The 25591-nt window shown below is 36.5% G+C and overlaps 1 protein-coding gene across 2 annotated transcripts in view; it reads left to right on the top strand.

Annotated features, from left to right (window-relative positions):
- Positions 1-6592: 6592 nt before the first annotated feature.
- Positions 6593-25591, top strand: part of LOC118271749 (phosphatidylinositol 3,4,5-trisphosphate 3-phosphatase and dual-specificity protein phosphatase PTEN) — a 46146-nt gene continuing 27147 nt past the window's right edge. The window contains exons 1-2 of one of the 2 annotated variants that reach the window (XM_050693910.1): positions 6593-7676; positions 22012-22184. In XM_050693910.1, the coding sequence (XP_050549867.1) occupies positions 7436-7676; positions 22012-22184 (414 nt within the window). In that variant the 5' untranslated portion in view covers positions 6593-7435. The remainder of the gene's footprint in view (positions 7677-22011; positions 22185-25591) is intronic. The other variant, XM_050693911.1, reaches the window with a different exon arrangement.

The raw sequence follows: 25591 nt of genomic DNA, 5'->3' as shown, positions 1-25591 counted from the left end.
CTGCCCGTCGAGCCGGAGCCCCGGTAAACCCGCTAGGTTGTCCGCAGCTCCGGATTAGGCATCAGCCCTACTGGGCCCCATCTGTGGTGGTCTGATGGCTCTTTGAGGCGCGCGCAGAACGCGACGCGCCGCACGCACGGGTCTGGTTCTGTTCGGGCGGTGAGCTACCCTTGCTCGTCGTCCGCAGACCCGCACTTACGGTGGCCGGAGATCGTCGCGCGATCCCCGACGCCCGGAGTGTCTCTCGCGACGGCTGGGGCGTGAAGAGGTTCGTTCTCTCACGCGCCCCGCCTCCTCCTTAGCTAGCATGACTGCTTCGCAGAAGGAGGAGACGGCATCCCAGTCCCCCTCGCTCCGCACCATCCTGGCTTGTATCAGTGCCGGACGCGAGAGGGTGCCGTCGCCGACCACATCCCTGAGGATACGGCGGTGCTCAGCCCACGCAGGGCAGACCGCAAGCGTATGTTCCACCGTGTCCTCCGGGCGGTCTTCGCAGTGATGACACCCGGGCGTTTCCTCCCGCCCAATCAGAAACAGGAACCTACCGAAGCTTCCATGTCCGGTAAGCACCTGCGTCAGGCGGTAGGTGAGGACGCCGTGGCGCCTCTCTAGCCACTCCTCAAAGAGGGGACTTACCGCTGAACACAGCTCAGCTACGATAGGAGTTGTATAGCTTTGACATTGAATAATTATTGAGATTGTATTGGATTGACATTAATATTGGTTTCAAAAGCAAGTGCTCAATTAAATTTTCATTTATTTCCTTATCATTTCCCAACTTTCTTTTTAATAAAACACGTGATAACATCGTGTTAATTTGCGATATTGTAATTATATTTATCACTAAGTAGATCTGCTAGTATCGTAGGGATTATACGGTTGTTAACATTAAGTAAGTATTAGAGAAAGTTCTTGACTTCGATATCGTATCTCCATTATGATGATAATCGAATAAAATTCTCGATAAACTTTACAGAGAAAACTGGCGATCTTTTCCGATGATATCTGATTAAGTGCATGTCTTATCTGGGCAGTGAAGTATCCAGGTAGATACAATATTGCGTAATATACTAAATTTGGCTTTTTGCCAGTCATATTTACATGCATTTTATACCGAAATGTACCATTAGTACAAGTTACAAATATTTACGGCGAAACGAGAGCGTGTTCGGCGCTCTGATTGGTTGGTGTATACGCGCCGGCCAATCAGAGCGCTGAACACACTCTAGTTTTGTTTTAACTCGGTACTAGACCTTACCTTCCTCCTGATAACGAATGAAGAGTCATTCGTCATCAAAAACCTATGACAATCTATTGCGCCACATAGCTAGACTATGAGTCTTCTCTACATAAGAAGATTTTCCATCCTACTATGTTTTAGAAAGTTTATTTGTTTGTTTAGATGTTTATCCGTCAATCACGCTGAAACTACTGAATGGACTTTGATGAAATTTGGTATACAGACAGGGTATGATTTTACTTGGATGATAGGGTAGATAACCCACGGAAGCCGCTGGCAGAAGCTAAGCTTTGATGGCATGATAACAGTATCATAAAATCTGTAGATTTCACTTTACTAAAGCAAACTATAAGTAGTGTAAAGTATAGTGGCTGCACTATACTTATTATCTTGTAACTGCCTGTGTACTACATTATGTATACGTGAATCCCTGCACATACATATCGTAGGTACATAGGATGGCGTGCAGCCGTCGATAAACAGTTTCCAAGCCCGATAAACTTACATTTGACAATATTATGCTATTAATATATTATGATGCTTTATTGAAAATCACTGCTTTATGTACCTATTTATAAATTTTGATAATCAAATACTTAGATAAAGGTAGGTACATAAAAAGAAAAATGACACAATGGCTTCAGTGCCAATCACTCTTTTTTATTGAAGGTGAAAAATCATCCAATGACTTCTCCCGCCTTGAGCGAGGTGAGATCAGAGTCAGAGTCTTACTGACTAAAAACCACCCCGTTCCTACTCCTGCTTTTCGAGACGGAGCCTCCGGTAACTCGCTAGGTAGTCCTTGTGTGGCCGAAAGTATGTTATTTCTTTTTTTGAAGTGATGAAGGCATTTTACTTCATAGGTATTTTAGACTCTAGCTAGAACACTGTAGAGTCGTAATGGTAACAGAGGAAATAATAATAAAGCAATACTAGTATAGTATTAGGACATCAATATATTAGGTACTAAGTCATCCTAGGTAAAGATTTCCGAAATTAAAACGAAATTGTGAAATGTGTATCGTCGCACCCAATTAGCAATTATTGTGCAATTGCTAAGGCCTAATATTTCATCATATTATATTATCCCCACGATGAAGACTAAAAATACCATTTCCATTTCAATAGTGCCACTTGAATCAATATGAATTGGAATCGTCATTCAACTTAATATGTACCTTCCTAACCTATTAATATATTACTTATCCTTCAAAGTAGCTCTTAATATTAGGTACCTATTTCAAATCTGTAAGAGATAACATCAAGTTTAAGTGTTACGGCCCTTAGACTTTGTCCTTTGTAATAAATGATGTGATAATTTATTTGTGTATAGGAAACCGATTTTAGCGTTGCTAATTTCTTTGTAACATTTTTTCATCTACTGACCATGGGCTTCTAAAGTAATATTCAACATAATGAACAGCCTGAGAAAGTTAACCGGTAGACTATAGGAAGTAGAGGCTTCGGTATTATCTTCACTCTTGATAAGCGGTTTGGAGAACGGAAAGCTTCAAAATGGTAGTTTTAAAGGGTCAGACAGGACTTAGATGTATCAGAGAGTGCTGTTGCCCGAATGTAATGGATATCGACCTTAACAAATAAAATTGAAGTGTCTGTTTGTAATATTAAAATAACCGCTTAATACCAGTAAAAAGCGGTTAAATATTCATATGAATATACATACGATAAATACAATATACCAAAATAATATTTTTTTTTACAATGTTTGTCTGTCTGTTGCTTCTGACTAATCTCCGAAATAGGTGGACCGATTTTGAAAGGGGTTTTATTGGCAGGTGGTGTATGTATTAAGGAGTAACTTAAGCTTACGTTTATTTTTTTTAAAGTCAAGAAATCTAATTCTGTCTCAAGTCATTATTTTACGCAGATGAAATCACGAGCAACAGTTATTTATGTTATAATATTACAATTTATACACCATGTATTCACACGTTTTAGTTTTATATCACCTGGCTTGATAAGTCGATTGGCACCAGAAGTGGTACTTCGGTAAAATCCATGAGTGTTGAGTGTTGACTCTTGAGAGCCATCTGAAGTCTAGGCCTTTTTTTAGGAGGGGAAAATCATCCAATGACTTATCCCACCGCCGTGGGCGAAGCGAGAGGAAGTGTCAGACTCTTACTGGCTAAAAATCACCCTGTTCCTACTCCTGATTTTCGTGCCGGAGCTCGGTAAACCGCAACGGGCTCCAGGAAGTCTAGGCGTAGACAGTCAACCTACTTGGTGAACCCAATGGTGCTATGACATCGTTACATTCACAGGGAAAAATGTAGTAAAATTAATGCCATTTATACAAATTCAAACCATTAACAAAAGCCTCAAGTTTAATAGTTTAAACATTGTTTTGGCCGCCTTTGCACAACTGCAGAAACAAAAGCTGGTCTAACATGGTGATTCACAGGTCTTCACGATGACGTATCATGCTTTCTTTTGTCCAGTTTTTCTAGACACAACTGCGTTTCCATAACACCTGTTCAATGACGGCAATCAAAAATATACAAGTATTTGCACAGATATAATAAGTTTAATTGTTCACCTGTTTGTACTAGGCACATTCGCCATTTATGCAGTACATATCTAGGCTGCTTCGACTAAAACAAGACAAAGAAATATCTAGCAAGTGTAACCATAGAGGTTGAATACTCTTATAGAAACATTTGTTCTTATTAGGAACGCAAATACGGAACCGCGTGTGTTGGACCAGAATCAATAGTTTCTCTCGGCTCGGCTCATCTGTCGTCATTTTACAATTAGGTACCTACAACTCAGTTACTGTGTCCCACAGCGGATGATGAATTATTCCAGTTCGTTACTCACAAGGTCATCACTAATTACTTAGGTATATGAATCATCTGTCACCGAGCGTGTATTTTATCTGTACATCGATATCGACAAGGTGCGACCCGAGTATTGTAGGGCTGCCAAAATGTGGACTCATCTGATAATCTTGATAAGAAAAATGGTGACCGAAGGTCGCAAGTTTAAAGGCTAATGACGTCATTATACACGTTTGTTTGGCACGAGGACAAGTTTCAAACATTGCTGAGCTGCGAATAGATTAGCGACTGATTTCACGAGGGATACCCTCCTACGAGAAAGGAAGCGAGTAGCGTACTCTCCATATTAAAATACCTAACTAAAAAAATATTGGACAAATATAAAAAAAAAACTACAAAATATAATACTTCGTGGGGCATCAATATAATTTCAACAATTTGTATGTATTACCTACTTTAGCTAGTGCTAATAAAAACCATGTTATACCTACTAGGTACGTTGCACAAAAAACCTAAAAAAATAACTAGATATGAAATCTTTATTCTAACTGCATAGTCATCAATGGTAGTTCTTAGAATCTGATAAGTCTTAACTATAAGTAGGGTTGTATCTAACACTTTTATAAAACGTTTTTATTTTCAGATAAGTACTAAGTAAAAACTATACTTTTTTTAAGGGGGGAAAATCATCCAATGTCTTCTCCCGCCTAGGGCCACAGTGTGTCAGACTCTTACTGACTAAAAATCACTCCGTTCCTACTCCTGCTTTTCGAACCAGAGCCCCGGTAAACCCGCTAGGTAGTCCGCAGCTCCGGATATACTACAGATACGTACCTATAATTTCGAATTTATTAAGACACAGAAAAAGTTTTGCTAAGCGCCGCCTTGTGGTGAATCTTTGGAAGTTTTAGGTTTTGATGTGACCCAATCTAAGCTAATTGCTGAATTTCAAAATGTAGAGTTCTCGGGTCGGAGCAAGAGAAATCATTCTCCGTAAAAGTACCTAACTACTAGACAGGCAAAGTCGATATCGAGTACTTAACCTATTTTAAAACACAATGGGCGCTACTTTTCTAATCGCTCATTAATATTACTGTCACGAAAGCCTAAAACCACAATAACTCAAAATCCATAAGAGACGCCGATAACATTGTAATTCACCAGGTGTTGTATATTATAGCTGTCAAAAAGTTATCAGGGACCTTCGTTTGTATGACAATGAGTTCGCGAACGTGCCAGCCCTATAAGTATCGTCAAACATCGTGCGCTGCGTGTGCGCGAGCCGGGTGGCAACAAGCTGTCTACTCGCAACCAATTATCTATGCCACTATAATAGATACAGTAAATTCATACAGATATTATTATGTGGGTGTGGGTAATATACCTAACAATAAATATTTGAAATTGGGTAATACTTGTACGTCGACGCTTATAAATTAAACTTTCAAGCAAATATTTTTTCTAATATAAATATCTAGTGCATTCCGGAAGATCCCAGACTACGAGTCGGTGACTTGCAAGTAGTTGTGTGTGGTTTCCGAGAAACTCATCCTAAACTAACATGAGTTTGCGTCACGGGGTTACCTGCGTGCACCAGTTTGGAGAACACTCCGCCATGGACTTATTAGTCAGCCGTTGAAAAAAAAGATGATAATTCTATAAATAAATACCACCGCATTAGCGGAAGCAGGACACCCAATTAGCAAAGCATTTTATCTATGCATCTATCCATTAATGTGATACTTAAAACTACTGAGCCGTGATTAGTTTTGATGATAAAAACTATATTTTATAGTGTTGTGCTTAATTAAAGCAGACGTGAAATATTGTTTGGATTGCTAGTAATAATTTTGGTGGTATAATACCTATCTACAAAAATCAGAATAGAATTGCATATTTTGTTAATAATATGTAGAACAGGATGACTAAATATGTCTCTGCCTGTGTTCCAACAAGCGAACAATGTGTCATCATTATCTCATTAATGTCGCAAAAATTCTTATGAAATAAAGTACGTAAGAAAATTCGTACGTAAGTACTTATATAAATATCTTGCTGTGGGCTATGAGTTACTTATTTAATATGTTATTTACATACACAACTTGTACAAAGAATATTTTATTATTATGTAAATCGTCGCAATAGTTTATCAAACCTCGTGTTACCACCTTCATTTTCATAGAAATGCAGCATTTTTCTCTGAATTGATCTGACCTAGGTATTAATCATGCATTCCTATATAATCATTCATAGATTTAGTCAATACCTAGATATACCTGGATAGTGGTATAGCGGATACCCAACCATAATTTAGTTTAAACTTGATGGATTAAAATGTTTTTACTTTTATTTACCAATATAAGATTTTACATACACTGCAAATACGTTACTACAATTATTATCAGTGGATGATATCTATACCAGTCAATTTTCGCTATTAAATTCGTGTAAAATATCAGTCAATAAAATTTTTAGCCCTGGTTCATCATTATTAAACTTGTTGATAAAAAAATATTGTGCAATTAATTTAAAATTTCCATGTCGAATTACTTCTCAGCACAAAAATACTCTGAAATGAATCGCAATAGTACCTTTTTCATTGTAAAACTTTTCAAAAGTTGGCGCGCTGTCTATGATTTTCCCTCTATGTTATATCAGCGCCATCTGTGGTATAGACGAAAAACTTGCCATCTCAATAAATAAATATTTCTTTGTTTGATTTTTCTTTTTGTGCTTTATATCTTATTTTGCTGATTTCAAAATGTAGGAAGTTAAATATATGATTTTTTATAAATGAAATGTCGAAAAATAGAAACAAACTAGTTTGATAAGATATTCTAATTCGAAAAGTGGCGGTAACTTATAAGACCTACAGCGCCACCTTTCGGAATATAAGGGGAACCGTAGTGAACAAAGAGAGCTAGCTAGCCACCACTAGAAATTAAGGTTGTGTTTTATCTTTTTCATACTTGTACAGAGTACGGTAGTGTGAAAGAGACGCCCGGTACACTTTCGGCCATCATAACCATCTTTCTTTCTTGTGCAACTGTTTCTCTTCGTCCGTGTACTAGTGCAAACGCAGGATGGACGCCATTCGCGCGAGATAATTTTTTCATCGCTCGTGAAGCGAGATTTGAACGCGTTCGGTGCCGGGCGTGGAGCTATGCTATAGTGTATCAAGTGTACGGTGCTTTCGGTCTGGCGGTGCGGTGTGGAAGTGGTCGGTTCTGGTCGGAGCTGAGGCTCGGCTGGAGGCAAGGCAGCGAGGCGAGGCGCGTGCAGCGCAAGGCATGGCGGGCGCGAGCTGAGCGCCGGTCGCGGCCTCCGGTGGCAGGCCGCTCGCGCTCCGCCGCCGGCCCGATGAGCGGGGCACGTTCTGCGCGGCGGAGGTTATTTTATGGGTATTTGCGTGAGCTGCCGGCGCCGAGAGCGGAAGGCACCAGAGAAGCGGTCGGTGCCGGGAGCGGGCGGGCCCGCTAAGGGCACTGCGGCAGCAGAGCTGCTGCCGCGCCGCGTTGACCAACTGACAGCCATGGCCAACTCCATGTCCAACATCAAAATGACAAACCCTCTCAAGGGCATCGTTAGCAAGCGCCGGAAGCGCTACATCAAGGACGGATTCAACCTGGACTTAGCCTGTATCCTTTTATGTGTTGTAGTGTTGTTACCGTGCGCCCCGAACGGCCCTAACGGCCTGAAATCGATGTTGTGTGTCGGTGAGTCCTTTCAGTGATCTAATTCGAATTCCCGGCCTTGAGATTTCATCAAACCCAAATTCCCAATACAGTTTCATTTATCCTTGTGAAACCACCTTGGAATTAGCGTGATAACCTGGCTTGACCATCCTTTTAGTTTTGTCAAGGGCACTCAATTTATAACCTATAAATTACATTCATAAAACTTTACTGATAAACGTTATGGTATATTCAGGCTTTCAGCTAAATAGGGAATGAAAATAGGTAACTGAGATTAGATTTTAGGTCCTAAAACGTCCATAAAGTCATCTGACAGGTCATATTAGGGTTACAAGGTCTCGTACAAGTACATACGCGCAAAACGTTGGTTTTACTGCGAATTAAGCAATATAATTGTGTTGAAAATGCATAAATATATCGGAAACACGATTATACACGCAACTACGATTAAATTTTCGTTTGCAACGCGACAATTATCTAACGAAAGAGCAATGAAATCTCGCATGGCAACAAGATGTATAACCTATAACTTTGTATATATAGGCTTATAGTACATGCCTATTATGTCTGTGTACATAGAAACTATCTGATAGTCATTGTAGAGTGGTGTGGAGTGTTATGAACTATAGTATCTATAGGTTTTTATCTGATTACATTCAATGTGTAAAATATCTTAACATTAGCTATACTTGGTTATATTTTTTGTTCTGAAGTCGAGCGAGCACGGTTCAATTACTTTTTTTCTAAAAAACTGCACACTATCATAAATTTTTATGTAAATATTGTAATCTTTTAAGATTTATAAGTTGATCAAAAGGTGTTTTGGTACATTTTTTGCTTGGATTTTGAATGGTTTTATAACAAGACATAGTGCGTGTCGGAGCTTACCATAAATCTAGTGGAATTAGTGAGATACTTTGTAGGAAGTAATTATTATGAAAGAGCACTTTGCCTATAGACCAAGAACTTTTATCTTGCCATGAATTGAGACTGGAATATGAAAGTCAGTGAAATTTTTAAGAATTTAATTCCCAATAAAGTTATTTTCATAGCGGAAACAGTGTTAAATTTATAACAAAAAGCATTTTGTAACCTAGTCTTTTAACTAAAGATTTTAAACCTATTTTATGGCATTTCTATTAAGATTATACTCTAATTAGAACCATATTATAGCACTTCCATAACCTTTACCACCGTGATCATAATTTGCCAACAAAAACTTTTTGTTTCAATCATAGAGCTGATACAGTGACCATTGGCTAATAAAAGCTTGATTATATTAAAGCCTACAGCTTCGCTTGCATGGATTACAGACTTTGTGACTAATAAAAGTAGTGTAAGTTACTCCTTAGTACATCAGCTACCTTCTAATAAAAGTCCCATTCAAATCAGTCCAACCATTTCAGAGATAGTTTATAGTTCTATGCTGTAGTTTGAAATTGAGTCCTATGTGTGGCAATAGATTCACCCCCTATTACATGGTATTTTATAAGATAACTAGTGAAAAATAGTATGTTACATTGTATATGTGCATCTGTATCTTCTAAAGATTAAAATATGTAGTTTTGTGTTCTATCTATTTAGCCTGGTCTATAAGAGTGCTTACAGTATCAGAATTTTACGTCCTAACTATAACACATACTTAGTCAAAGTTATTTGTTGACACTGAGTATAAGTTACTCTAGTCTCTGAAATACTAATATTAGCAGTTATTTCTTGGAAAATTTCTTCAAAGTGGTCTCTACGTCTATCTAATAAGATTAACTCTCATTTCAATAAAAATGAACAGTCAACTACTTATATTTGAGCTTACCAGATTGATTCCATTTATAATACATATTGTAATAATCATTTTTTATTTATGTAAATCTAGATACATTCAGTACATAATCAGTGTTCATATTGTAGAGGTCGTTCACCCATGTATGCAGCTAAAATAGGTTTTATATCACACTTGCTATCAGTGTGATAGCATTTAATATTACATTATTAACAAATTCCACATTTTCTAAGCAGTAAAATGGTTTAAATAGACCTTGTTACTTTCGTAATAGAGTATTTAATCATGTACTTTAGGTTTTTCAATATAAAAAAAAACAAAGGTACAATATTCCAATGAAATGTTAGATTATAAATTGTACTAAGTAATGATTAATTTGAAATTTTATGAAGTGTTATACAATTTGTACATTAAGTACCCTCAGTACATAATAAATAGGTACATAGTTATCTTTTTAAATTATTAACCACATAGCACAGGTTTAATATTTTCATATACCTAACTACTTTCATTTTATTCATATTAATAATTTTAATATGTAAACTTTCAAATAAAATTAACATGTACATATGTCATTTTTCCATTCCTTTCAAAGTGGTTTTGATACTCAGTTTTACAAAATTAATATTGTTATACTAAATCATAATATTAATAAAACCACCTAAATGTGACAAATTATTATAGTCTTGAAATGGTAATTACCAAATATAATTTAGGTTAAAGTAAAGCTTGGTAACTAATAATATAATAGGTATTAATTAGTTAATTTTAACCACATTTCTTGTTACCACTTGAATTGAAAATATCATTAACTAAATATAGAGAGTTTATACACCTAATTAATACACATACCTATGTACCTTCTACCATCTAAAATTTCTTTGTGTACCTAGAAATAGGACCTAGCTTCCTACTTATATCTATATCTTATTAGTTAATCCAAAATAACTTTACTATGTATCTACTGTTACTGCACCTGAGTTGTATTCAGTTTTTCATACGTGCTTGTATACCATGTCATGTAGGCTTGTTGCCATGTCATGCCACGCATAGTTTCGTAGCCTAAAAGTCGTATAGTAATTGCCTGTTTTACAAAATTATGTTGGCTTTGGCGAAATTTTCAATTGCATGTGCGTCATACTTACAGTGCTGTCACTATCTTTAAATTTAATAGGTACCTACTTACTCCTACCTATTACGGAATTTTCCTTGTGTTTCGTAATTTACCAAACCTCACATAACTTTTTGTGATTCTTATGTTTAAAGTTCACCCATTAAACACGACAGCTTAACAGAAAAAATCTAAAAAAGCAGATATTCAGAAAAAACAGCTATAAATTCAGAATGTGATTCATTAATTCATTGCATTTCTCGCATTCATACTTCGTAACTTTTCTTCGCTTTATCTTAAAAGTTTGTTGCGAAGAAAAGCTGTTTACTTCCACAACCCATTAGGTAAATGCTGAAAAACATTAAAGATTAAAAACTACGCAAAATCCGAAGGAATAATAACGTATCTGTTCAAAGCAAGTTACATACAAACCCTCATACAAATTCACTAATTTTCCGACACAAATCATCTAACGTTATTCACGCTAAAACTTGAAAAGAAAGAGCCATAATGTAAAATATAAATCTCGGGCCACAGAGCTAAAGCAAACTTTATAAATGACCTTCGGTCGCCACTCCGCTTGGCAACAGCATAATACTCAATTGATTCCAAAAGGTATCATTAAACCGTTCTTAATTTAGAAGTTACCTTGTGAGCTGAGCTTTATAAAAAACTTGACAAGCATCTATGTTCATAATAATGTGGGTTCTGTATAAAAAAATGTTCCGTACGAAAAAAATGTAGGTGTAGAACCCAAGAAGTTGATAGGTAGGTTTCTCTGCTTTCGATAGAGAATGCATTTTTTAAGAGAGTTATGATTGAGAATGGAAATAAATGTATAAGATAAAGGAAGTATATCGTATTATATCGAAGTTTAGTGTTAAATATAATTACTCTGCCTCCGTAACGTGTTTCTTAATGATTATGTTAATTAAGATACCTACAGAGATTAACAAAGTCGGTGCTCCGTCGGACAAATGTTACGTAGAGATACAATAGCTTCTGAAGGAATCCTAAAAACGAAGCAGTGAAACCAAGGCTGAACACATAATTATCTACAATTAAAAACAAATTACAACAAAACACTAACTAAGTAACCGCTTACTAATTTAGCTGTATCAGATCTGAAACAAGTGTTTCATTAAGTCTAGGCATTATGACTGATTTTATTTTATAGAGCTGGCTTTTTAGGATGTATGAACACGTGTTGCGTCGAGCGTAGTTTCGCTTTCTGCTATGATTTTAAATAAAATTTGGTATGCTGTAACTGTACCAGATGCGAGGCGAGACGATACTTACTTATAGTTATAGTTTCCATTTATAGAATTCTGCTTTCTTATACATATACGTAAACCGTGTAAGGAAACAGTTCAGTTATTGACTAGTAGCTAGCTAGAAAGAAAAGGGATCTCATTTTTAGAGTTAAGTCATATTATCGTGCTCTCAAGATTAATTAACGTGCAGATATTTTGCATTTACTATTGTAATTTATGCACATAATAAACAACACGTTGTAAAAAAGCTCCTATATTGTTAGGGATAAGTTTACTTATAGATTGCGATAACGCGCTCCATGCTTACGTCTTTGTATAAACACCTAGTATTCGTTTATTTGTGCTTTGCATGTGGCTACTTGTCTTTGTAATCATCACTCATATCTCTACACATCCCTGCGAGTCGCGCCCGTATTTCTTACGACGAAGTTCGTTACAATGTTGCAGATAATTATTACAAAATGTCCGCTAATCTACGTTCATTCTAGCCGACGTTCCTACTTAATATAATGCTCTATCTGTATATTGACTATATCTGTTTTATGCTGATTTGTGAATAAAAAATAGCATATCAGCTGCCAAGCGTGCGGACTGAGCATTGGCTTATTTATTTACTATTTTATCTATCATATTAGTAAGCGACATCACGCGTGAATCCTCATAGCGTACTTAGGTACTTGATTTATACTAAAGTTAAAGACATTGCATAAATATTTATCAACAATCTACCTACTGGATTCTATAGCACCGCTCCACAAGTACAGTGGCCCTAAACTAAATATTTCAGTCTCACAAATAAAGTTGTAACGATTATCTTATTAGGAGACGACAAATTCATATGGCACATGGCGTCGTGAATAACGATGCAAATTAAAATATTCAGGTTTCATAATTATTCAAAGACGTTAATGGTCACTGTGGCAGATTGAAATTGCAAAAAAGTCCGCACCATACGACTGCCGCGAGGTCGTTGACTTATAATATGCAATTGTAAAAAATCAATGTAACTACCTAATCCTAAAGCGTTAGCATACAACAAAGGTCTGTATTATTAACAATGGTTGTTAACAATAAAAAGAAGGTTTTTAACCGCTCGATTGTTTCAACAGCGTTTCGTACTTGACATTATAAGTAACAGCACGTCGTAAAAACAATATTGCACGTGATGTGATGCACTAAAATTGGCTCGCCATCGCCATACTATGTTTTGTATAATACTCGAAGTTAATCCATTTGGTCGGTTCCGAGACATAAACACATTCGGGATAATTCGCACTCAAGATCTATGCACGCAATAAAACCGCGATGAAGTATCCACAAGCGTAAAGTCTTTTGTTTACCCTAAAATTTCATAAATAGAATATATCTAACTAGACGTGAATTGGTGTCTTTATTACTGCTGTGTTGAGAACTCTTCTAACTCATTATTATTAGCGTTCACAGCTTTTTATTCAAAATCCATTTCGGAAGTTTTATAAGACTGAAGTATCCTTTGTAAAGCTTCAACTTTCTCATTATTCTAATCGATAGCAAAGTTAAAATTTGGGTCTTAACTCAAGATTCTAATAAATACAAAATTACAAATAAGGCCTACTATAGATAGGTATAAGCTACTTCGTAAGATGAAGGAAAGTTACAATTTAATATACGATGCTCTCCATTTTGCTCGAGGTATAATGAAATATAATAACACTAAGATTAAACATTATTCTGTGTTATCAAAGGTTTTTTTCGTCAAAATATAGGTGCTTAAGAGACGCTCTCTCTAATAATACCATAGCCAATGAAAATCGGTGGCCATTATGAAATCAAATCCCCACTTCTCTGTTACAAAACGAAAAGTGACATTCTAAAGACATTAACTGGCCTGATTCCGTCTCTTCTCCCAGAAAATGAAAAAAATAATGCAATTCTTCCGGTTCGTTTCCATATAAAACATCGCTTAACTTGTAAAGCCCAAGGTCGTCACTCAAAAGATGTGGCAGTGAAATTATATTACGAGTTAAACGTGCATAGCAACAATGCTTCATTTCCATAACTGGGCCCTGAACCTCTTTTTAATTAACTTTTAGCCTGTAGACTGGCCGGCGTTTGGTTTTTTTTTTAAGAACGTGATTTTAAAACGAAATTAGATGAAGACGCTCATTGTCTGTGGAGATGTTGCGTGCCAATTATTTCGTCTTTTTTCTGTTGCCTTTGCCTAAGCACGTATGTCGTTTTCCTGTCGGAGGTACGGATTCCCTAGGCTTTTTATTTTTAAATGAGATAACGACGTCACGCGTTGAGTTCTCATGGCCTCTAAATAGTAATACGCTGCCGATAAAGATCTATAGGTCTGTAAAGATGGTACGCAGTTACGCACTACAACCATAGTGAGATAAGATTTTTTTACTAAGTTTTACTTGGTACAATTCCTTTGCAAACTAAAACATAATACGATAGAAGAACTACAAAATTTGGACAGTAATATAGGTACATTAAATTGATATTATATAAATATGGAATAATTTGTGTTTTCCTTTAATTGTGTTACTTTATCGTCGAACAGTTCCATAAATAGGGATGTCTGACAACCTGATCGTATATTATCACCACGTTTTCCTTCAACAAAACCTCGCCTACTAGGCTCAGAAACTATAAAACGTGTTTATTAGCAGCCATCTGAAATACGTGTACTTATATTAAACATCATTGCCTACATGCAATGACGATAATTGCTTCTAACAAGATTATCTACTCGGTAGAATCGTGTGCTGATTTACGTAATTGAAGTCAAGAATTGAGGTGATTGCGGGTCAAAGTTGATAATGGGGCGAAATCATTAAACTTCGTTCTAAGTTGTTTCTACCAAATGCAGATTTGCAAGCGACCACCAAGATGTAGTGATTATTTTATCGCCCACTTGCTTACGTTTGAGTGCTTCCAAGCTTCGATGCTTACAAAAAATTTGCTTAGCAACAGACGAAAAAGAATAGATAAGTTGTTCAGGATAGATAATCTAGTTTGGCTGTCGAAAAATTTGCCAAATTTGCCAGGGTCCCGTAATGGATTAGATTTCTGATGAAATCGACCGGAAGGTCTCTCTCGAATATTTAGTTTACTAGTTCTATTTGACTTTCGTATTCAATATTCTGCATCTTTTCTATTTACTTTGTTCCGATGCCAATTTTCTAGACAAAGTTGCTTAATTCCGAAAGTGGATTTTATCTTATTTTTGGAATTCGTAGTCGAGTGTGGCAATAAAATGCAATATATAAACCGCTTGATTTGATGCAAAGAATAGATCAAACGTAAATGCTTCTTTAACCTTTTATGGTAATCACATCGCGTGATTAATTAATTATATTGTTCAGAAATCATAGCCAATAATAATTAGCATTCATTAGTGCTCACTTTAAAACCTGCTTCATCGCACCTAGTAAGTAGACTGTTTAAAAGCCATGTAGAGTCAACAAAGCTAACAAGTTAGAAACGAATCTTAAACTCATTTAAACACTCGTTCATATTTGTACTTTCGTTGAAGGCAATTTGTAATGTTTGTCACTTTATATAACCTTATTTTAAAATTATGTGTTGTTACCCCGTTGCGGCCCGTCTCCCGTCACCCGTGTCATGAATGTCACGATTTAATGACTTAATTAAAATCTCATCTTGACTTTTGGCCGCTTCATTTTCGTGTTAAGGTCGGCGATGGTGTTTTAGCTATGATTTTCCAGCGAGGAAATTCCCGCGTTGCTCCCAGAGGATGGGCTCGTGTTTCGACTAACTAATGACCGTAAATGAAACTGATTATGGATGAAGCCGTCGGGGAGAACGTTTTGCTTCGACTGCTATGGAATGAGTTTTTAAACCATTTGTTAAGTCGCAACAGAATCTTAAGATACCATCGTCTTTATTTGAACTGAAACCTTGACATATTGTTAAAAGTTTCGCAAAAGTGAATATGAAGTTCAACTTTAGTATTTTATTTTGTTACTATACGTTATACGTTGCGGAACAAAGAACTTCCACATTGATTGTGTTGCGAGCAACGATCGATTGAAATTTCCGCATTTGACGACAAACCGAACGTCTTCAATTGCATTATTTAAACACTTATTGAGCTGTCTATATCTAGGTCACCTGGGGTGATTCATATGCACGCTATGGTAACTCGCATGCATAATTTAGCATGCAGTCTGCAAATGGTAGATAATCTTTTTTCACATGTGTCAGCGTTGAGCTCCTTTGTGTAATTGGATTTCTTTAGGTTATTGCACCCTAAGCCGGCTCAATACTAGAAGCTTATTCGAAAAGGACGATTTATTGTTGAAGACTAAAGTGTGCGTGCTCATATAGTACACGTATTCTGTACAAATGTTACGCTGCGTTAGATCAAATGTTTGAACTCATTTGCGTTGTACACTGTTCACTGCCATAGCAACAAGCAATTACGTAAATGATTCTCGTTTTTTTATTCGTCGACCATATCGTTTCGTTCGTTTTCACTCGTCGTGTTTGTTGTTTTTTTATTCTGAATACTCCTTTTTTTTCATAATGACCACCATCTTCAGTGACTGTAACAATGTATGCAATTATTGCTATCAGTGTATATTATTACGGCAATTAATTTGACTGTTGCCAGTGTCTGTTTTATTTATGCGACGTGCATAGCATCGCTGCTACTTACAATAAGCTAGTTTAGCAACAAAAATTATAATTACATCCTTTACTCCGCCTTAGGCATGTCCACCTGCGTAATTTAGTATCTAAATAAATCATCAACGCGTTTTGGCGCGAACTTGCATTTATCTCATTCGTTTACTCCCCAGTTACATCAATGTTCTAATGTTGTTACATTTTTGGAGCAGTACGGCTTTTTCGAGTCCTTTTAGCGGGCTAAATTGGATTTTGGGAACGGATTGAACATTGTGACTGGAATTAAGTTAGTGCTCAAAGGCAGTAGATTGGAAAGCCAGGGCGGAAGCTACGGGCGAGTAAGGCTGTTCGTCCTTGGTGCTGCGATGACGCGCCGTGGCTAATGACCACGCCCTCGAAATTACTTAACACCCGGAATCCACGAGCTTTAGAAAAAATGTCTTCTTAATACCTACTTTTCTTTCAAAATAGCCCACGAATATCAATGTTAGTAAAGGTTTACCGACCTTTCATAGCCTTATGTTACCAACTATAAAAAAATCTAAATGTCGAACAAGATACGGCTTCGGTAATATTTATTATTATTTATTTACAATAACACTTACAACTGGGCAGTTTGTAATAAACACCGAATATTCTGGTCAAATTTTGTTCATGCCGTTCTTTATCCTTCGTAAGAACTGATTCAATATCAGCTTTTATTATAATCGATTTACTATAAATTCGTAAATGTTATCGAGTTTGGTAATATTTGCCTGCCATGTCCAAAAGACAGGCAGAAACTCCCAAGGTCTGTGCAGTAAATCTGCCTAGTGAAGTGTTGCATAGTTACAAGGTGCGTACGCGCACGGTAGCCGTGAAAAATTGCAGGTTGATTTAATATTTTAGACGCGTACACAAATGCTTTGTTTTGCAATCGCCGCGCGCTTATAAGTTAACCCGTCACTCACTATTACGCCCCGCGTTATCTGATGTTGTAATCTGATATTACGTGTTTTTAGCGGTGTCTTGTCTTTTTTAACAGACGCTAAAAGAACTAACGAATATTACTGCTAAATCACGATTTCTAGACTTTCATGACAAATTATGAAATCTAACTCATTGAAATTATCTATTCCCCAAATCTTAAATAGTATAGCGGTTTGCGAGTCTAAGTTACTTATTTTTATGGCTTAACCACCCTAGTTTAATCTTTAGATTAGCATAAGCATAACTCGTTCCAGGAAAATTTCGCTTTGAAACACGGCGAAGAGATTAATTGCTTATCTCTGAATTTTCGCTCAAAGGATGAATGACCCTAAAGTGGGACTCTATAAGCTCTTCACAAATTGAGTTATATTTCTCATTTTTCGTATTTCTATTTCTCCGAGTTCGTATTACTCATTTCCGTTCCTAAGTTATTCCTCAGATATCCATTTACGTCGATGTATCTCCGAGGAGTCTCGGTCAGCGACCAGTCAAGGCTCACATCTCATTTGAACGATCACGAGGTTGAAAGTTGAAACCACTTGCCGCGTCGACTCGCTATCTAAATTTGAATAATATTCATGGAAGTTTAAATTGGACTTCTGAATGGATTTCATATTTTTTTCTTTAATTGTAACGTTGGAAATTTGTGTTGCTGTAATTTGAATTTCTGAATTCTTTGATAGAAAATTATAGTGAAAGTTTTACAAAATATATTCCTGCTTGAAGATGTTGTAACTTATATGCGTTTTCGCCACAATGTGCTTAAAAAGACGAACACAAATCTCGCAGAAATTGTAAGTTGCGGTTAGCCGTTCGCTTGGACATAATGCGCCTCTCCTTTACTGGGTACTAAACCTTAATGGTGCAAATGAATTGAGGTCTCGCTTCTCGATGCACGTAGGAAACTCTTGGGCCGTTCCAACAGCGACATTGAGCTTAAGACATTGCATTCTGCCCTTGCTTCATTTACTCAGTCTGTGTTAATATAGTCATACTTTGCAATTAGCTCGCACCTGCTTTATTTGACCTTTGCCTTCAGTCACGATATTCGCATTTTCTCTTTAAATATCTTACTGTGACCAACCGATCGGTAAATGTATTTATATGAGTGTGTTTGCTCATTGAAATCACTACTATAACAGATTATTTTACGTTTCATTACTTATTCATATTTGTTGATTTTAAACAAAGTTTAATAGTTTAGAATGGGTATTGCTTAAGGCTTATAGTTTATTTCTTTTAGCGATTTTCGTGTTAGATTTGACGCCAAAGTCAAGCTTGAATATCAGACTTTACTGTTATTTGCCAGTCACAAACCTACTTGAGGTGAAAATGGGACTTTTAGGTTTCTGAATACCATGTTTATCGTCTATTATACATTGTTAGTATGTCACACATCCACCAACAAACTGCAGCAAGGGATCAAGTAACTGAAGCATAACCTCATTGTAATAAACTCTTATCGATATGTGACAAGTAACCTAGTAAACATTACTTATTTACCGCAGTCAGCTGATAGTAAATTTGACCCTAATACATACATTTTGCGGTCACCATCACCATCACATCGTATAGCCTATCGTGCCTCCGTCTGTGGCGTGATAGCAAAACCTTTCTAGGTGTATTTGTGTTCGGGCCAAGTGACGTCACACGCTGACGTTTCAACTGTGGTTTGGTCAATTTGTTGTGTCGTGGTAATTATCGCTAATGGTTATTGAATTTGTGACGTAAGGAGAATGCTCAAAAAAAACCCAGGCCTGGCGCAAACTATACGTATCTCAGTTTATCCGTATAAATGAGTAATGAAATGCTATATAGGTACCATCATCGAAAACGATGGCTAAATGTTGGAAATTGATATGTATATTTTAGCTGATTTATGAAACTAGTAATATATTTTTATTTTATTGAGTTAATACGCTTCGTATACGCCGTGAGCATCAATTACAGATCACCCCCTCATCAATACAGCGTGATATAAGACGTTTTATATAGTAGAGGTAGTGGCAGAACTGCAATTGGCGAATATTATTGTTCATGCATACATGGGAAAAGGACGCTCGGTTGTTGTGCCCATGTGATGTCCATCATATACTACCTTGGGTGGGCAAGGCACCAAGATGGTTTTGCAAATCCCGCACTTTCACTACAAAACGTAATATAAGATGTAGAACTAAAATGATTGAACTTTGAATAATCTGATACATGATGTTTTGATAATGTATACATTTGTTTTAATACTTTCTACTCGTAATATCCTTTAAATATCATCATCATACCAGCCGAAATACGTCCACTGCTGATTGATTTAAATATAGTCCCTGAAAAAAAACAAATAGCAATTTCCTACATTTAGCCATCGTTTTCGACGATGGTACCTATACGGGATTTTATTACACATTTATACTGATAAACTGAGATACAAATCGTTTGCGCCGGGCCTGGGTTTTTTCCCATACTTCGTGAGCATTCTCCTTTACTTATGTTTGGTTGGGTAAATCTAATAATAATCCTACTGCAGGGACTCGTTAGACTCGCAAAAGTGTTTACATACCGAAAGCTTGATATTATAATGGCTAACCACAGTTTTCAGGGTTTTTGAAGCAACAAAAAAACATTATTTGTGTGTCACACTCGTAGTAGGGAAAAAGGTTGACAGCTATTTTAAAAATAAACAATGGATTCAGAAGTTCAAGGAGCCAGCACTTGATTTATCTGACTGTAATTTTGATATTACTATACATAATAAAGTTGTTGCATTTAATTACCAAATTTTTTTAAGTGTAGTCATAATTGTTTTATTATCTCTGCTATCAGATCTTGTATGTTATTGTAGGCCGTAGTACGTTGGCCCTATCACCAGTTGCTATGGCAACGATACTTACCGTTAACCTAACGCTGCTCGGTCATCTCCGAATAAGTTCGATGGTGGTGTGACGTAACTTGCGATAGAATCTCTTTAATTAAGAATGTATTTAAGGAGTTTACTGAATGTTGCTAGTTGATTGATTCGATGAAGACGAGGCGGAATTGAGATGATTTTGAAATTGGTGTAAGTGTAGAACTGATGTGGGAGTATGTTTTTGGGAAGTTTCAGTGTTTTTTTGTAACTACGGTGATATCAAACTTACCTATAAGTTATTCTAATAGGCCACCAATAATTTCTTTTCGAAGATCATAAAGCTTCAAATGTTAAAATGCGATCACCGTTCATACCGTACTCACAAAGAAGATTTTTGGTGATCAACTTCAATCAGACCTTCTGACCCAATAATGTACAAAGTTATGTCGGTCGCGCAATTCTTTGTACGTATTTTGATATTTGATCTTGTTAAGAATATAAAATAACGTGGAAATATGTACCTAGTACGTACTATCCACGGAACTTGGTCCTTTGACGTAAAAACGAATACAGAAAAACTTGATGACCTCACAATCTGATTGTTTCTGATTGAACCGAGATATTTGATTAGTGCTACTTGTTAATGTTCATTCGAGCGATAAGGTTCACCAAACCAATTTCAGACTAGGGTAACTTTGAATAGATTACGTATCTAGAGAGTTTCGGCAAAACCCACCGGATTCTCAAACATCCTGTATCAACTCTGTGTAATTAAAAATTTTATGTATTTTGGCAAGTAATCATATGCATAATTGCACATCGTAACCTTGTTTTGCTATTGTTATATTTATTATGTACGCAAATAACTGACATGTTAAATATTTTATTCACGTCGTTGTTACACTGGGTGCAATGACTGTTGCATTACTGTTAGAACCTCTGAACATATAGGTACATGACTTACGCGGATAGCGAAAGAATACTGATCCGATGCGACGCACGCGTGACGGGAAAGCGGATTGTACGGGACCCTGTTTCTTTGTTGTTGAACTGTCAATCGGAACGAGAGGACTAAATTCTGCTACGCGTATTCTGCAATATATAAAATCGTTAAAGGAATCGAATAAAGCTTTATATAAGGTTAAAGCTCGCAACAGAAAACTGTCAGTCCAAACAGACGGATTTGTCAGCAATTTGATCTAACCTTTTCAACAAGGCGTGTTGCTAGGCGTAAAACTGAGAAGTGGATTCGGCTAATTTATTTTTTTGTTTTCAATTAGGTATGGCATTACGATTCGAGATAGATTTATCGGAAAAGCGGAATAAATGCCTTTAAACATAATAGCGTTGATGCCCTTTACAAAATATCTGTAGTTACTAACAAAAACAATAAACCGCACACAATATTGATTGATGTAAATTTTGTATTTTCAATGTATGATTATGTTATTGTGTGAATAACTTCGTTTATTTTTAGATGGAAAAGAAGGCCTTTAAGAAATGTGTCATTCAATATTATTCATCCATTAGGAACTTCAAAAAGGTTCAGTCTAGACAGTAAAGAAACCATAAGAATCCCAGGCGAAAATCCATCCAAGAATAACGAAGTATTTTGAAAGTATATCTTGAATTGTCCATTATTTCCTTAACATCACCTTGCACAGATATCACAGACAGGCTTATAGCGATGGGCTTTCCCGCCGAGAAGTTAGAAGGAGTATACAGGAATCACATAGACGAAGTGTACAGGTTTCTAGAGAAGATGCACAAGGACCACTATAAGATATACAATCTCTGCTCGGAGAGGTCTTATGATTCGAGCAAATTCCACGAAAGGGTGAGTACGAGCCTTTGTGTCTTTTTACTTTTTTATATTTCCGCCGGCACATATCCTGCCACAATGATGGATGTAAAGTGATTACTTTAATGCGTTGTCGTTAATCAAATACAATTACACGAACTGGTTTTGCATCTCAAGGTCTTATCCGCAATACCGTGGAAACGCAAATTAATTATAATTTAGCTGTAAACCGAATTTGCGAATTCTGGATGACTGATTTACAAATCAGACCGTTCTCAACATCCAGATTCCGCCACGAGAGCTTTTAAACAATCTGGATTGAGTGCTTACAGTTCTGAATAAACCGAAATTTAATTCGTAATTCTGCTTACAATTACGCAGAAATAAATTTCGATCGCGGTTTTTTGAACAGCGTTATAGGAAGGATTTAATGAATATTGTGGTATACGTCAACCTTAATAGATGTATGAGGTTTTACCCGCTCAATGAGTAAAGGAATCATTGACTTGATTCGTCACCCGACCTCCTTTCCTCATTCTGTTCCTAATGTCGGAATTATGTATAAGGTAGGGTTTGGTAATTGGAATACACTCTTACATACAATTACGTAAATCTTGCGAGTGATTTGAGCCGTTTACACGTAAATTGATGTTTGTAGTGTTGTATTACTGTATTGTTGGGAATTAATGACATTCTGCCATCGAGGCTCCTGAACTCCTCACACGTTTTGCTTTGTTGTGATGACGCACGTTTCCATTAAATTCGGATTGCTGCTACGATTTGTTCAAACTTTGCTTATTTTTGTGGTAGACCAAGAAGAAAGAATTTAGTTTTTAAGCTGGTAGTTTCCTATATTTTTATTAGTACGATTTATAGCAATAGGTATTCCTCCTCATCACATGTTATGAGTAATGAATAATGACATAAGTAGTTATGTACTAGAGGTAGTGGCGTGATGTTCGGTTCTATTAAATAATATTACCTACATTTTAAAAGGTTTTCTACTCAGAAGGGACTTAATTCACGTTTGAGGTGCCATTTATGCTCTAAAATAACCACATGTTGTCATTAACGTGCAAATTTAAATTAGTTAATGCCTTAAAGCAATTAATTTTTAACGACTACACCTACAATTTCGTTTTGATAACAAAACGTAAGGTGAAACAATGTCAATGCAATCACCTCGGTAAATATTTAAATTGAACCTTTTCATTATTTAATTACCCTTTTGGGTCAGCGACAGAAATCTCCCCCTAATTTTAATTAGGTTTTTTCGTGAAAAATTTCCGTCGGAAAAAAGAATTTTGTAATAACCTCTTAAAGAGATTTTCATGAATTTCGTTATGACATGAAAATGTAGCGCTACAAGAGAATAATACGGTATGATTGATTCCTATTGAGAGAAAATCAAATTACCAGTACGCAGTCTATATCTAGGTTATCAAGAACTCCGAGCGACTGTTATTTATGTTTTATATCCTTTATGTACGGAAGCTTTATATATTACGTTCGAATATTTAACATGCCGCCCGTTGCGCTGCAGTTTCTTCGACATGGCCATGAATTACAACTCCAAATAAAATGTAAAACTCCCAACTCTTTTGATAGAGGCCATTGTGCATTCAAGGTTAAATTGTAACAAGTTTTTTGTTAATGCAATGTTGTTGCATAATCCCCATCCGTAATGACCCCTCCCCTTCTTCACATTAAGTGTTCCCTGTGTGTTAACCCTCGCGTTGTAACAAAGGACCAACGGTTTGCGGATCAAAAGACCACAATAAAATGCAGAATTATTAAAGTTTTGATGTTTCATATTCTATTCAGCAAGCGTTGCAGTTACTATTGCTTGCATAAATAAATTCTATACATGGAGTACCATCTGTCATGGAAGCGAAATTTTTGAGTGTTTTTGGCTTCATAGTGTTCAATTGAGTGCATTTGCCTCAACGTTGTCATGATAACGTCCTTACGATTGCTCGCGGGTGTCGGACCTACGGCGCTGTGCAAACATTTCAAGTTTTAGTACAGCCAATGTCACCACTCACCGGCGAGGGGTTAACTCTTACATAATTGTTGGCCGAGGCGTTATCTGCTGCAAGCTGTGACAACACAAATATGATTATGAATAGGTGGCGTGTTCGAAGTCACGCCTCTGACTCACACCTTGCGTACGTGTGCTCTTACACGAATCATACATCAAACTCTCAAAAACATTCTCATAATTTTACCCCTAACACCCATAAAAATAAAGACGATTTTTCCGTGATACAAATTACCTATTCATTATAGTGTCCGCATATAGGCACTGTACCTACCAAACATCAAATGTTATTTTATATTTAGAAATTTTGTCACCAAAATGTAACACTTGTATCAGCTGTTTTAATACATATGGTTTCCTTATAAAGCTGAATGGTTTTCAAAGGAATGGTATCTAACAATTTGCGGAAGATTAAGTTTGGAATTGTTAAATGGTGCGCAATTTTGAAGGGGGTTTTGTGATGGAGTAAAGGTCGTGTTTGATCAATTTTGGCACAAGATTCGAATGGGCACGTTTCGTTGGTATTTTAGAAAATGTTTTCGACCAAGACAGCTGGGAAATTATCGTTTTTTCTTTAAAAGTCTGATTGAAAACTACGGTACTTAAGGAAATTGTCGCATTTACACACGTAGTTAATTGCATAATATAAAAAAAAATATTACGAGTAGGTATAATTATTCCAGTTAACAGGGGAAGGAAGGAAGCAATATTTTTTAATGGCATCGCAAATATTTTGCTTTCGGAATTCAGGGAACTGCTACGATTTAATAGGAAGACAAAAGCTAGGTTTTTTATGGAGACCGCTAGTGGTATGCGTCGACATGGCCGGTGTATTCTGCCAATTTCTAAAGTGGGAGTGGCACGAGGGTACCAAAATAAACTTAATATATTCCTTTACGTTATTATAGCAATTAACTTAGTAACATTTCGGAAACGTCATTATCTAAAGCAATTTTCTAGTTGATGGCAATAATTTCTATGCAAACCATCTTTTTTATAACGTAGACCTTAAACCACTGGTTATAAGACTTAAAATACGCAGCGTCTAGTATAAACTGGCCGCTTAGCAACAGCGTTTGTAAAAGGCGAATTCTAGGCACCATAAGTAGAAGACTTGGTCGCCGTTGACGTACAGTCGTACATACAGTAGGTACTATAATCCTAAGGTCTTTCACAGCTGACTGTTAAGATTCTCGTTACAGTGACCTCCACAAACACCTGTGCATAACTTCTAGCCTGTTCTAAAGGCTACTTTGTCGTCTATCGCCACTGTACTAGTCAATATTCAATATTGTTTGACGTCGTACTAAACCAACACTTACCAGTTATATTGTGTTATAGGTTTATGTACCGATTTGAGATTCTTAGCAAATATCTCACTTGTTACGTGTTTGGAAGAATT

Source organism: Spodoptera frugiperda, chromosome 5 (genome assembly GCF_023101765.2).
Source record: "Spodoptera frugiperda isolate SF20-4 chromosome 5, AGI-APGP_CSIRO_Sfru_2.0, whole genome shotgun sequence".
Taxonomy (NCBI): domain Eukaryota; kingdom Metazoa; phylum Arthropoda; class Insecta; order Lepidoptera; family Noctuidae; genus Spodoptera; species Spodoptera frugiperda.
The sequence above is the reverse complement of the archived record's forward strand: the minus strand, read 5'-3'. Positions and strand labels throughout refer to the sequence as shown.